The sequence below is a fragment of the Gopherus flavomarginatus genome, chromosome 2 (assembly GCF_025201925.1).
Source record: "Gopherus flavomarginatus isolate rGopFla2 chromosome 2, rGopFla2.mat.asm, whole genome shotgun sequence".
Classification (NCBI taxonomy): domain Eukaryota; kingdom Metazoa; phylum Chordata; order Testudines; family Testudinidae; genus Gopherus; species Gopherus flavomarginatus.
In genome coordinates this window covers 239,398,818-239,414,478 of record NC_066618.1, presented here as the reverse complement: position 1 = coordinate 239,414,478, position 15,661 = coordinate 239,398,818, and the positions used below count along the sequence as shown (strand labels likewise).

The 15,661-nt window shown below is 37.8% G+C and overlaps 1 protein-coding gene across 4 annotated transcripts in view; it reads right to left on the bottom strand.

Moving 5' to 3' along the window:
- Positions 1–15,661, bottom strand: part of PREX2 (phosphatidylinositol-3,4,5-trisphosphate dependent Rac exchange factor 2) — a 307,132-nt gene that overhangs the window by 195,001 nt on the left and 96,470 nt on the right. For 3 of the 4 annotated variants that reach the window (XM_050940505.1, XM_050940507.1, XM_050940509.1), the window contains exons 2-6: positions 14,536–14,607; positions 14,338–14,460; positions 12,808–12,912; positions 7,821–7,922; positions 5,997–6,158 (exon numbers count right to left, since the gene is read on the bottom strand). In XM_050940505.1, the coding sequence (XP_050796462.1) occupies positions 5,997–6,158; positions 7,821–7,922; positions 12,808–12,912; positions 14,338–14,460; positions 14,536–14,607 (564 nt within the window). The remainder of the gene's footprint in view (positions 1–5,996; positions 6,159–7,820; positions 7,923–12,807; positions 12,913–14,337; positions 14,461–14,535; positions 14,608–15,661) is intronic. The other variant, XM_050940506.1, reaches the window with a different exon arrangement.

Here is a 15,661-nt window from a genome sequence, read left to right as displayed (position 1 = left end):
TCAAGTCAATGGACAGGACCTCAGCAGAGACCCTGTGACAGGACACAGTTGTTCAACAAGAAGGGAATTAACTCTTCATTTAGTCTTTTCATGGGTAAAAATGTTGCAAGGCTGAGGACTGCAAGCACAATCAGGGAACGTCTACACTGCACACTCCTTTCAGTGGCATGTAGAGTACAGATACTACAAGCCCCCCTGGCATAGGAGCAAATAGATGGTAGACGGTGAGGAACTGCTTAAGCTAGTACAGTAAGGACATGCCTGAACCCTCTGGGTATGTACCCTTGTCACCCAAGCAGTGCCTCTCCCAGCTACGTGGCTGTTTTAGCAACGTAGTGTTCCACTGTTTCCCTGCTGTAGTGAAACACTCCAGGAGCATGGAAAAACTGTGGAAGCAGGGAAGCTGTGGGGAAAGATTCTGGCAGCTCCCTGCTGCCGGAACCTTTCCCTGCTGCCTCCCTGCTGCCAGAGCCCATTCACTGACACATGTATCTCCACACTGCAGTGTGGACATGGCCTGCTTTTCACTGAGGCATGTAACCACTGCAGCCCGTGGTATGCATTCGAGACGTAGTTTCAGACTCTCAGTGAATACAGAAATCTCTATAAAAATAGCTATTTTGGTGGTAAGAAGAGGGGAAAGCCTAAGAGATGGCAGAATTTCCCATTCAACTGTTACCAAGCTGGGTTGAAACCAAGTTGGGATTTTTGGTGTTCTGATTACATGAAACGCCATTTTGTGAGTGTGTCTGTTTTCTTCTCTCTCTTATTGTAACCTTTGCACAAATTTTATTGACAGATGTTTTTAATTGCTGAATCATTCCACCAGTTTAGATACCCACTTATACAAGTTCTTAATTAAGCAGTCAAAAAAGCAAACAGGATGTTAGGAATCATTAAAAATGGGATAGAGAATAAGGTGGAAAATATATTATTGCCCTTATATAAATCGATGGTATGCCCACATCTTGAATACTGTGTACGGATGTGGTCTCCTCATCTCAAAAAAGATATACTGGCATTAGAAAAGGTTCAGAGAAGGGCAACTAAAATGATTAGGGGTTTGGAACGGGTCCCATATTAGGAGAGATTAAAGAGGCTAGGACTTTTCAGCTTGGAAAAGACAAGACTAAGGGTGGGATATGATAGAGGTATATAAAATCATGAGTGATGTGGAGAAAGTAGATAAGGAAAAATTATTTACTTATTCCCATAGTACAAGGGGTCACCAAATGAAATTAATGGGCAGCAGGTTTGAAACAAATAAAAGGAAGTTCTTCCTCACAGAGTGCACAATCAGCTAGTGGAACTCTTTGCCTGAGGAGGCTGTGAAGGCTAGGACTATAACAGCGTTTAAAAGAGAACTGGATAAATTCATGGAGGTTAAATCCATTAATGGCTATTAGCCAGGATGGGTAAGGAATGGTGTCCCTAGCCTCTGTTTGTCAGAGGAAGGAGATGGATGGCAGGAGAGAGATCGCTTGATCATTACCTGTTAGCTTCACTTCCTCTGGGGCACCTGGCATTGGCCACTGTCGGTAGACAGGATACTGGGCTAGATGGACCTTTGGTCTGACCCAGTACAACCGTTCTTATGTTCTTATGTATGTTCTTATGTTATGTTTAAGCCAATATATTAAACCATCTAGAATATTAAGTGAAAAAGTAATTGTATTAAGAAACTTCTTTCTTGAAGCAGATGTTCTGTTTTTCCATACATCTCTATTTTTATCATAAACACAAGCTTAGCTTTATGACATTTGTATGGGAATTTAAGTCATGCTTTCATCCTTGGGTTCTAAAAATATTTTTTCTTCTCAGAAAAAGCCAAGCAATGTGTTAAACATTTCCTTCTGGTAAGAAACCTCCAACACATTTGCCTCTTTATTCTTAGGCTCTATAGAAAACCAGATGTTTATTTAATTAAATCCACGCTCATACATTGCATTCAAGGATTTGTTTGTGCAGAACTATCTAAAATAGTTACCTCTTACAGTAGCTCTGACATTTATACTGTTTCAAGGAGTAGACATACTCTATGTATGAAGAGGATGCCTCTAGGAAAATGAGCAACTTTGCTAGATTGGGCATCACGTGGTAGTCATATCATAATCAAATCTGGTCTGTTACACTGACATAAATGTAGCATAACTCCATTGAAGACAATGGAGTTATTCCAGATCTGCAACTGCGTAACAGCACAGGACTTGGTCCACTGACTTTTCTTTAATGATGTATTTTACAGAAAAAAAACTATTTAAAAAGCAAACAGGGCTCAGATGAATCTTGTATTTAATTAATTACTGTGTGTGCAACTGTCACTCTGTGTGTGCAACTGTCACTGAATATAAAATCTTTCACATGGAAATCTACTTTAAGAAACTTTTTGTTTGGAAACTTTTTTAAAAAAATTTTGTGCGATGATTTGAAAGTAAAGGGATTTCTAAAGCTTCATCAAGATGATTTTTTTTTAGCCAAAGGACTGCTAGAAGGAATAGGACCAAATCTGCTAGCCTAACTCACACAAAATGACTGATCAGTCTGATATTTATTCATTCTATCCATTTATATTTTCTTACTTATTTTTTCTCCATCAGGCTGGACACTAGCTTCACTGACTAACCAAGTCATTGTACAGACATTCACCGTGTCCTTCTTCCACTACCTGTCCTTACTGTCTCGTGACTCATCAAAATCCATATGTTGTGTAATTGCCAAAATTAGCTCCATGTCATGTAATTCACTGCCGTGCCTACCGAGAGCCCCATTAATTTCAGTGGAGTTACACACAAGTACAGAAATCCACCCATATGCAATGAATTGTAATATTAAGGCATAAATTTGTAAAATCTTCAAAGCAGAAATATTGTCTGATCCAATTTGGACAGTGCCTAAAATACTGGGCATAGTTAAAATGAGCAATAAAATTACTATGACTAATAAAATGTAGCCATCCCATTAAATTAAGTGGAGTGCTTTCATTATTAAGGTAAACAGGATTTGTCCCAAATTTTTCTATAGCACCAAAAAGATATCAAAGATTTACCTTATAAAACAATATGATAGACCTAGCAACAATGGTCTCATACATTATTATACCTGGGAAACAAGACAAAATAGACAACTAACACAATACGGAACTCATTCCTAAATTTAATATGGAAAACCCCCTAAATGATTAGGGAAAACAAATAGCTGTTTTGTAGTGCAAAGCATAAACCTAAACATGTAAAGAAAGTATAAAAACTCAGTTTTCCACGAATTGTTTCCCACTATCATCTGGGATATTTGCATAATTGTAACCATGATATGCATATTATTATATACATTTTTAGGGATTCAGTACACACTTTTTGAATCTTCTGCATTTCTCTTTTGGGGGGAGTGGGTAAAGTGGGGGTCAAGATTAGTTTTTATTTTCTTAACTGGTTGATTGTAAATTCTGTTCTGCAGGTATACACAAAAAAGAAGCAATTAAAACAACTTTTCCCAACATATATTGGACATGGTTCTGCTAGACCAGATGTAGCACAAAAATAGTGTTTAAAATAATTCATTTTGACTCTTTAATAGTAAATGTTAATGAAGAATCTGTTCTTAGAAAGCTACATAAATTAAAACTATATAGTTCTTGTTTGTTGAAACTTCTAATTACCTTGCTAACATAGGCAAGAATATATAAAGATTAAATATGTGATTTGCCCAGTAGTCAACAGTTCCTAAATCCATAACTTAAGCTTTAAGCATCTGCTAAGTCATATTGTTCGTAACTTCTAAAAACTGTTTTAAATTTGTAGAGAGGTGTCAATATATCTGATTTGGAAAGACTGAGGAATTTAATAGGTATGGTACTCACCAAAACCCCCACATTGTTTGCATTATTCAGACAAACAAAATATTGATGCAAAAATATTTGTGTTCCTTAACTATTTATGCTCATTAAGATCTAGGTGAGGAATCTGCTGGATATACAGAGTCTTGAAAGCAAGCACAATAATGAAAAAGGGATCTAGTGAAGAGATTCAAAGAGAAGAGGAAACATAGTTGAAGCGATAGGTGAGAAGGATTATCTGTGCATCTCTTCTCTTGACATAATCAGTTTATGCACTGAAGCATTTCAATTGCTAGCACTTTTACCACTCCAGCTAGCTAGTATTATTGCAGAAGATATTCCTACATCTAGTTTATTTTAATTTTTCAAATGTATTAATCTATCTCAGTGGTATCCTGTGGCAGTGAGTTCCACACATTAATTATGTGTTGGATAAAAATAGTATTTCTAAAATCTATTTTAAACATGTTGCCTTTAATTCTGAATTATCTCTTATTCTTGTACTTTGGGAAAGTTTAATCCTATTGGATCTCTCATCCATTCATTCTTTGCCTTATCAACTTTACTTTCTCATTTTCAAAATACTGCAAACAATATGTCCTTGCATGAGCCCTACACCCTATTTCTAATCATTTTTGTCTTCCCTGGACTCTTTCTACTGATAACTTGTTATTTTTGAGACAAGGGACTAAAATCAATGCAGTAAGATCAGGTTGAAGACACATGACCAATTGATATAATACTTGGTGCATAGACAGATTCCTTCTTTCTATGTACTGTGAATATCTGCAGAATGTGGTAAGTGATTCCTGGGATTGAGAAATTTGAAAATCACTACTCTCTAAAATCCAGGACTCAAGGCATAATGGAAGACATGTAGTAATACAGATCCTATCTATCCAGTTTTGGAAACAAGAGAAAATCTGTGCCACAGGAACAGTCTTTACATGATGTATTCAAATCTCCCTGCACAAACATGGATGCTTCTGTCTAAACAAAATTAATAACCATGCTCTTTTTTAGAAAGAGTCAAATCTTCTTTTATGCTTAATTAACATTAGGTACACCCACTGCCTCTAGGGCATGGAGTCTTTGTCTGGACCACCAGGAGGAAAATGGTTTTCCCCCTTAATACAATTCTCCCTTCTCTTCCTCTGCCCTGCTCATAACAGCCTGCTTCCTCCTGAATTTTGGGGGAGAGGCAGCATCAGCTGAGCAGTTTGGCTGGCTGGAGGTGCTCAGCAGAAGCAGACTAGTTCCTGCGTGTCTGAGGGGAGGGCACACAGGCTCTTTCCCTGCAACAAGGCACCATTGCATGCCTGGATTAACAGGTCCCATTCTCCTAATCCTGGGATTAGAGTAAATCTATGTGTTTTTGATCTGCTGTGGGCATTGTGCTAGTCACCTTTATGGGCCTGGGAGGGAATTTTTCCCTCATTGTCAACCAGGCCAAGATAGGGCTGTTTTTTTCACCTTCCTCTCAACAGCTCAGAGACTCAACTGTAAGTACAAAGGCTGTTGTATTCACACTGCTGAACATGTATTTGTTGGCACTCTTCAGATAATCCCTTATCTGTTAATTTTTCAAAAGTTTATGGTCTATACATTTCCCCCCCAGTTGACTAGGCAGGATGTTCAAGTAAGTGTCTAAAAGAGCAAAGCTTGAGAACAACGGTTAGTAATCCATAGAGCTAAAGCACAGACTGATTTTTATATATTTATTATTATTTGATGTAAATGGTTAATATCCTAAATCCAGAGCTAGACAATTTGTCTTTTCTGAAAGATGGTTAGTGCACTGAAAGTGTCTGCATCACTGATGATCCTTAGACAAAAATATTGATATTACTCATAGAGTAGATCCTAAGTAAGAATTGCGATTTTACTAGCAAAATGAGAAGTTCCCTGTGAGTCAGGGTCACAAGCATTAACCTGCTAAACCCAGGGTTGTGAGTTCAATCCTTGAGGGGGCCATTTAGGGATCTGGGGCAAAAATCTGTCTGGGGATTGGCCCTGCTTTGAGCAGGGGGTTGGACTAGATGACCTTCTGATGTCCCTTCCAACCCTGATATTCTATGAAAAGTAATGTACTGCATATGCTGATAATTGCCAAGTTGCATCACTGCATTCCTGTCTTACACAATGAGAAATATGGTGACACTACCTCCCATCCTTCAATGTGAGACTGCCATTCTTCCAAAACCTCTAATTTTTCCATTTGTCTCTTAGCCTCATTTATATTGGAACAGACAGCTTTCATGGCTTGCAGAGCTTCCATTAACACTGTGTAGTCACTGTGTTTCTTTGGCGTCCGCTTCAATAACTCCTGTTTATACATAAAGAGTACATTAGTCTTAGATCCTCAAATGTACATTACCAGGAGGCTCATATTGACTGGGATGCGAAAACTAAACAGTAGATATCAAACTCCTCTTTTATTAGGTGGAACCCTATTACATCCTGCAACAGTGTGTCCTGGTAAGGCAATAAAGCTCCTGATATTTCAATAACAGTTTCCATTTCAGCTCTCTCTCCCTGTCTCCTCCCTCCCCCAGAAAGGTTGGTGTTGATGTTGACCTTTAACCTCTTTTATAGGACAGTCAGCTTTTAATGACAAAAATCATACATATGTCTTAAAGTGCTTATTTTATTCTCAAAATTAGTACCTAAGGTTACTGTGAACTGAAAGAATGTCAATTGTTTTTTGCTAATTTTTTGCAGTTAGTTCGCTTGGTGTATTTAACAATACTTTGTGTATAATTAGTCTCAAAGTATCTCTTGTAGAATCTGTTAGTCAGTTTCCTTTGTTCTTTGTGTGAATTTCTCACATAGCAAGAAAGAAAATAAAAACAATTTCAAAGTAGGACAATGTGGTTGTAAAACCACAGAAATAGGCTGGGTGACTCAGGGTTCAGTATAGTAATAATATTATTTATCTCACTTTAAAAAAAATGACTAAATGTTAAGCTGTGTCCCTTCAGTCTTCTATGTTAGTGAAAGCAGCAAAAAGTCCTGTGGCACCTTATAGACTAACAGACGTATTGGAGCATGAGCTTTTGTGGGTGAATACCCACTTCGTTGGATGCATGTGACCCATGCATCCGACGAAGTGGGTGTTCACCTACGAAAGCTCATGCTCCAATATGTCTGTTAGTCTATAAGGCGCCGCAGGACTCTTTGCTGCTTTTACAGATCCAAACTAACACGGCTACCCCTCTGATATATGTCAGTGCAGTGAGATGTGCCTCTTTAAGAGGGGACAATGTTTTAGAAGCTAAAGGTTTATTATAAAAAATACTTATCCAATAGTCAAAATGCAATTAACAAATGCCACTTACTCTTCAAAAATGCAAGTCATTTCCTCCTTTTTAACAAAAAATATACAATATCCAACACAAATTTGTTATGCATTCACTATTCACACAGAGAGAGAGAGAGAGAGAAAGAGAGAGAACTAGACAGGTGTCATTTCATTGTTATCTGAAAATACTTTGTCTGCCTTTTACAGTACCTATTTAAAAGCATTTTTGACATTTGTTTTAGTTTACAGTTTACTAATAATGGCATTGATTCAGGAAACCACTTAATTGCATGCTTATCTTTAAGCAAACAAATAATTGTATCCCTCCCTATCATAGCATTTAAGCATGTACTTAAATGAAACTGAAATCAAACTCATTAAATTCACTGAAGTTTAAATTAATGGCTTCCTCTCAACAATGATGAAGGTGGCCATCACCCTACAAAGGAGGTGCTGAAACTAGAGAGGTGCCCATCCTTTACAGCGAACAAAGCCTGTTAATCTTTTTTGCACTGAAGTCCCTAGAAGACTTGCCATTGGCTTTAATGAGTGCAAGCCTGAAGCCAATATTTATTTGGGGGATCATTCATCTTGGGGAGAGGTTGTTGTTACTGTCATGCTTAAATATGCATAGCATCAAGTTTTATGTGCAGACAATAAAGGCCGAGGTAGGAAACATATAAGTACCTTCAAAAGGAGGGGATACTTGCATATTCTCTGAATTGGTGTTACTAGATATACTTCCAATGGAACATCTGTGTTCTTACGTCCTCCAAGCAACATACAGTTCTACAAGAGTTCAAGAAAGAAACACATTACATTAAACTCTTTCCTGCAGTTTCCTATGAGAAATCACTGTTCTAAAATATAGGCAATTGCCATAAAAAAAAGCTCTTCCAAAATCATTGACACAAACACTTGCCTAGAATTGTAAATTACCATATACAAAGATAATATTAAAGTAAACTTGCAAAACTATCATGAACAGATACATAATCTACTCGTCTACTCTTTATTATAATAATTAAAGACACTAAACCAAACATTTAACATTTTACTTTGACACACACAAAAACAATTACCCAACTGCCATTGTTGAGTGCTATTTTCAAAGGATATGTTAAAGAAACAAATCAGTACTAAAGCTCATTTAACCATTTTAGGTATATGCTGTTTTACATATATAAAATAAAAGAAATAATTATTGGATTGTTGATATTATGCAAACTAAATAAATTTTTCCAGCCATGATCTACAGAAAATGTAGGTAACAACCAGGAGCACAGTATTGGAAGCAGAGAAAAATATGGAACGTTTGGTGGAAGCATTCACAAACACAATTCAGCGAGAGGTAGAGATAGGATTAAAGACATTCAGAGAAACAAAATATGCAAGTGGCTTTAGGGCAAATATTTAATTGTTGGAATTATTAAAAAAAATGGACCTAATACTAATAGTAATGAATGTATATATGCAGTAGTAGGAATGGGGACAATAGAGGAAATAGTGATATGATACACTTTAAAGTTGTATGAAATCAAGCTCTATGTATTGAGAACATCATACCAATACAATCAAAAGTAGTGTAATACAGACTGATAACACCCCTACAACTGCTCAACTTTTAAAAGGCAGGTAAGTAGGGTCTCTCTTTACCCATCAAACACAGAAGGCATATTGGAAAGGGCTCCCTACAATTCAAAGAGTAAACCAAACAATAAAATCTGATTTATTTAAATTAAAACAATGTGTGGGTCCCCATCGTTAGCTACTCTGTGGGGGCATGTAGGGAGCCTGGTTAGCCTTCCAATTATTTTTAGATGATCTAATAACAGTAATAACAAAGACTTTTGTTCTCCATCTATCTGTATCTGTTTAGGAGACTGCAACTACATCTTTTGGATGTTGAATACCAAGATGTATTCATAGAATCATACAAGATTAGGGTTGGAAGAGACCTCAGGAGGTCATCTAGTCCAACCCCCCTGATCAAAGCAGGACCAACCCCAACTAAATCGGCCCAGCCAGGGCTTCATCAAGCCAGACCTTAAAAACCTCTAAGGATAAGAGTCAACCACCTCCCTAGGTAACCCATTCCAATGCTTCACCACCCTCCCAGTGAAATAGTTTTTTCCTAATATCCACCCTAGACCTCCCCCACTGCAACTTGAGGCCATTGCTCCTTGCTCTGTCATCTGCCACCGCTGAGAAGAGCCTAGCTCCATCCTCTTTGGAACCTCCTTTCAGGTAGTTGAAGGTTGCTATCAAATCCCACATCACTCTTCTATTCTGCAGACTAAATAAGCCCAGTTCCCTATTCATTCGCTGCAGCTGGACTGGCCTGCTGCAATGCACTCTACACAAAGGTAAAACTGAAATCCATCTGGAAGCTGAATCAAGTGTAGATTGTGATAACCCATTTGCTAGGTGAAATATCTCTCTCTGAGTATGTTACACTGGTGCACCATGATCTTCTTTAGCTGTCTATTGGCTTTCAGATGGAGTTAAAGGTATTGGTTTTGACTAGAATTATCTGAATACATTATTTTTCAGTCCAGTAGCTGAACCAAAAGAAAAAAAAAATTGTCTCCCCAGTCTGAAATAGCCCAACTAACATGGCCTTCAGGGCATGGCATAAAGCATATCTTTTTGACAGACACTTGGGAAGTTTTAAGGCAGGGGTCGGCAACCTTTCAGAAGTGGTGTGCCAAGTCTTCATTTATTCACTCTAATTTAAGGATTCGCGTGCCAGTAATACATTTTAACATTTTTAGACAGTCTCTTTCTAGAAGTCTATAATATATAACTAAACTATTGTTGTATGTAAAGTAAATAAGGTTTTAAAAATGTTTAAGAAGCTTCATTTACAATTAAATTAAACTGCAGAGCCCCCCAGACAGGTGGCCAGGACCCGGGCAGTGTGAGTGCAACTGAAAATCAGTTTGTGTGCCGCCTTCGGCACATGTGCCATAGGTTGCCTACTCCTGTTCTATAGCATATTGAGTAGAGGAGGTTCTTTGACTACTGAGGGACAGTGATTATTATTACATTTTTAGAAAAGGTGCTGCAATCTTCTCAAATTTCACCATGTTCCAATATAGTGTTTGGATTCAGTATCATTATAGGAACAGTCATTTGGATCCAAATCCAGATCTGTCTGTGGAGATCAGAGATCCAGGATTTCAGTTTGGACTCATCTCTAAAATAGCCACATCCTGTCTCACAAAATAAGCTCTTCGTGATTCACTCTCAGGCATATTTTGTTCCTCACCACCACATACAGCGTCCACAATTCATGTTACTCTCAGTGCAGGATCCAGCTGTGCATGTGGTGTGGGGGAGAACTAACGTGGCTTTATGTCATGTTAGCAACCCCTCAATTTGGGAGCAGTTTGGGGAATGACATTTCAGACCTTGATTTAAATTGGGGCAGCTGGATGTCCACAGTGAGAGGGTGTTCCAGCTGCCAAAAATCACTGGAGTGTAAAGACATGCTTAGTGACAAGAGAAGTGGCATAGAACTCTAAGTCACTCTGTGATTTCTCCCTATGACAGGAAAATTCCCACTTAGCCCATTAAGTTCATGTTAAGGGACTGTAGAAACAAGAGAATCAGAGCCAATAGGTTCAAATGATAGAGCAAACAGCATGTTGCATTACCCAATCAAAAACATTATGGCTGTACTCTTCTCAGGTAGTGTGGAGCAACAGCTTTGAAAAGATGTGCCATGTTAAAAAATTAAAATTACAACAGTTCAGATGTTATACTTATTTTATCACTACTCTAATGTTTTGTTCATAGTTTCTTTAACTTAAACTGTTTTCAGTTGAAATGTTTGTTATATTTCCCAAATCTGAGCTCAAATCTCACGTTCCTTTGCCAGAAATTTAAAGTTCTAATATAGCATTATCTACATCAAGAAACAAACCAAAACAAAAAAACCCTGTTAGGAAGTCATATAGTGTGAGTTGGGGAAATCCAGGAAACAGTTCATACTAAATTCCCTTTTTAATTAATAATGGCAACCACTGAGAAACTCCATGTTTCTAAGGAAACTGATCTTGTTATGGAAGATTCATGAGGACTTTCATACTTAACATTTTAAAATATCTGCTTAATTGTGTTGTAAAAATTAAAGACTTTTATTGTGCAGCTGTTTCATTTAACTCAGTTTAAGCCAATTCAGTATGTTGCTGCTAATATATAATCCATAGCAGAACATTTTTTTCCTTTGGCACTGCAGCTCCCACAGTATTAAAGTATGGATTTTTCTTTACCAAACCTGGCTCTAACCCAGGTAAGTCTTTAAATTTCCTTCCAGGTCAGTTCTCTGATTTCCTTCCATACCCCTCCCCACACCACTTATCCCATTTTCTCTCCAGTCCTTCCGCCATACATGGCTGGCATCATTATGCTTTGCCTCCAAAACAGGGAGTACAGTAACTCCTTGCTTAACATTGTAGTTATGTTTCTAAAAAATGCTACTTTAAGCGAAACGATGTTACAGTAATCCAATTTCCCCATAAGAATTAATGTAAATTGGCGGGTTAGGGTCCAGGGAATTTTTTTTTGCCAGCCGAAAGAGTATATATATACACACACACACACACACACACACAAGTTTTAAACAAACAATTTAATACTGTACACAGCAATGATGATTGTGAAACTTGGTTGAAGTGGAGGAGTCAGAGGGTGGAAGAGGGTGGGATATTTCCCAGGGAATGCCTTGCTGCTAAATGATGAACTAGCACTTGATTGAGCCCTCAAGGGTTAACACATAGTTGTTAATGTAGCCTTACACTCTACAAGGCAGCACGTATGGAGGGAGGAGACACAATAGACACAAGGCAGTGGCTACAAACATTCCCTGCGGAAATTGAACGCAATGATGAACCCATGCTATCCCACTGGAGCGCACCGGGGGGAGCATGTGAGACAGACACACACCATGCATGCGTGTGTGTGTGAGAGAGTCAGAGATGAGCTCTGCCCCTTTAAGATGCACACTGCTCTTCCTGCAAGCAGTGAACAAAGCAGGCAGCTACCAAACAACATTATAAGGGAGCATTGTGCAACTTTGAACGAGCATGTTCTCTAATAGATCAGTGACGTAACAACAGAACAACATTAACTGGGAGGACGTTAAGTGAGGAGTTACTGTTTAGGGCACACTGTCCAGTGCTAGTCTGCAAACTGGTCAGGAGGTAGCACTGAGTGTGTGATGTAGGGAGCCCCTACCTCTGAAAACATCACACCTACAGGGGCGGCTCTAGGCATTTTGCCGCCCCAAGCACGGCAGGCAGGCTGCCTGTGGTGGCTTGCCTGTGGGAGGTCCCCGGTCCCATGAATTCGGCGGCAGCCTGTGGGAGGTCCGCCGAAGCCGTGGGACCAGCGGACCCTCTGCAGGCATGCTCCGAAGGCAACCTGCCTGCCGCCCTTGCGGCGACTGGCAGAGCACCCCCCGTGGCTTGCCACCCCAGGCACGCACTTGGCATGCTGGTGCCTGGAGCCACCCCTGCACACCTAAAATGCATCTGAACAATAACCACCTCGAATGACCATCGTAGGATGTCTAAAATCATTTCTCACATGACCTAATAAGGCACTGCTGTCAACTCACTGATTCAGTGAAAAGATATTAAAGTAGAACACCAAGTCAAAGTTTACTTACCAAAAGAAAAGTCCGTACTGTTCTTATTTTGTTAAGTTCAAGCAGAAGTTTCTGTGCCTTCTCATGGTTACTACAGTATTCATCATAGATACAAAATCTGTCCTTCTGTAGAGACAAAGAATTACTTTGTATATTAGGTTTTTATTAAGGCCAAAAGACTAATATAAGAACACTTTTAGAAGATAGAAATCTAATGTAATCCTATTTTCATATCTAATTATTGTTTGAAATCCAACACTTCTAGAACTTTAAAATTCTACTTTTAATTAGAATTGTAAAGACAAATAGTCTGTGAACATCACTAGAGAATCTGCTGAGAGCTTCCAGTGGCTGGATTACAATAAATCAAACAGGACAACAAAGTGCGCACACACCTACCCATTTGCAGACATCATTACCTATCTGGCACATGCAAGCATTTGCAGATACAATCCACATTTTTGAAGAAATAAAAGTGTGTTGATAGCATTTTTGTGAGTCCTTCCATTCTACTGACCTTTAATCTTTTGTCCCACAATGTGCAAATGTTGACTTTAGCAAACAAAGGTTGAACCAAGCAGAGATACCAATTAGATTTTTTTTTTTGTTTAGGTCTGTGACAGTGTGTAAAGAGTTAGGCTCAGTCCTGACTGATTTAGTAAAGCTCTGTAACATTGATGCTCTTGGACTCAGACAGGAAAACAATGCTCCTTGAGAATAGTTGCTGCAGAAGATCTAGAAACATATCTGCTGTGATTTACTGAGGCACTGCTCTGCATTTTCTATTTCAAGGCAGGTAAAACAATAATAATAAATAGCAAGCAAGTATATTAATATGTACCTGAGAATTTTAATATTAAAAATGCTTTTAAATGCATTGTTTCTTGCAAACTAAACTCTCTCTCTCTCTCTCTCTCTCTCTTTTTTATTCTGCTTCCGGACTGAGTTTTAGGTGTGTCACATCTCAACATGGCATTTCATTGTACAGGCTTCTTATTTTTGCCTGTGAACATAAATAAAAGTCCTACAGCCAAATTTTCAAAAGTGTTCATTGAGGCCTTTATTCAGCAAAGCACTGAAACACATGCTTAAAGATAAGCATGTTCTTATGTCCCATTAACTTCAAGGTCCTTAAGAAAATTTCAGGTGGAAATCCTAGTATCTATGAGCTTGCACACTTGCTTGGTTGGAAAAAAAAGGTTAGTTATATAATCACTGGGTAAAATTTTACTATTTTAAATAAACATCTTCTGTGTTTGAATGAAAAATAAAATCAATTCAGAATAAGTAGTCTGAAAATTCCTAACAGTTCAAAGCTCCGGAGGATGCTGAAAGCGAATGTGCTGAAAACAACAAAGCTTGTTTATTCTACAGTGAAAAGAATGGGCAATGAATGTAAACTCCAAATGACCTTAAAGGAACCTAAATTATGCAATCAAGTCATTTTGTCCTCATGACTGAATATACACACATATCCCCATCGCATTAATTAATGAAGACAATCAGGAATGAGAAAAGTTAACTATGAAGTTGTATTAAAGAATAGCATACAAAGTGAAGAAAGCAGATTCCCACTTCATGGTGTGCATTAGGTTCAGGATGCAAACACCCCTCCACTAGGGTCAGGAAATCCTTGTGAACTGCAAGAATATCTTCAATATTTGAAAACAGCATCTGTAAAAGAATAAAACATAAATAAATATAAAAAGAGAACACAGAGAAGAAAAATGTGTGCAAGTAAAAACTAACCTTAACTGTTTCCTCTGTGATATTTTTATCCACTTTGGAGGCAGCGAACTGCATCATTCTCTGAAGGAATGCCTGCATGAAACAAGACGACAATACAAATGAGGAAATGGTACACTGCTTTAATATAGGTTAGTTCAGAGGGAATAAGATAGCTTGTGCAAAAGTATTATACATTTTAATTAGTTTGTCTAATTTTCTTATGTTTGGGATATGGAAATAATATTTCATGAGAACGCTATTCAAAACTTCACCCAAATACTCCTTTTAATTAGTAGCTAGTAGCTTTGTTAATTTAAACCTGTGTGAAACTATGTCAAACAGATAAAATGAAAAAACTGTTAAAATACATAGCATAATATTAATAAAAGCCAAAAAAAAATATTTTTCTTTCATTGCTCCGATTACTAAAAACAGTTAGACTCTAACATAGATAAATCTCTTCCACAACTTGAGGCTCAATCCAGTTCCCTCTGGAATTTTTCCATTTATTACAAGATGAGTTGAATTGAGCCACTAATTTCTAAATCAAAGCTGGTTTTAAACTACTATAAACAAGCATAAAATATACCACAAGAAGCCACTAAATTATGCACAAACCTCTGATGTATTAATAGCTGAACCAGCTGGAAGGAAAATTGATTTAAACAAGATGCTTGGTGCACAAGCTTGTGCACTGTGGTTTGGACTTCTTATATTTGGTCTGGACAAAAAACTGGAAACAACAAAAACACCTGCAATGAGGCTCATTCCACAATTTATTTAATCATATTTAAAGTAGCAAGTGTTTGTAATTAAATTTCTACAGATGAACTTCATTATCAAAAGGTACATTTTGAAGATATTTACAAACAAAGTTTAAAGTCTTAAAGCACTGGCTGTTGACATGGACATGCATATCCTTTAGTTATTAAAAAATTGTCACCACAAGTGTTCAAAATGTCATGTCCTTCATATCCGCTTAGCTCCAAGTCACTGTGCATTGTATACTGTATATGAACTCATCTAAATTCTAGTGTGGTGCAAATTCCATAGAGGATGCAATAAATAACCCTGCTAGGGGAGAAGGATAGCATTCACAGTATCCCTTTTTACTCTGCTATGCTTTACACATTTTAATTCCTAAGTG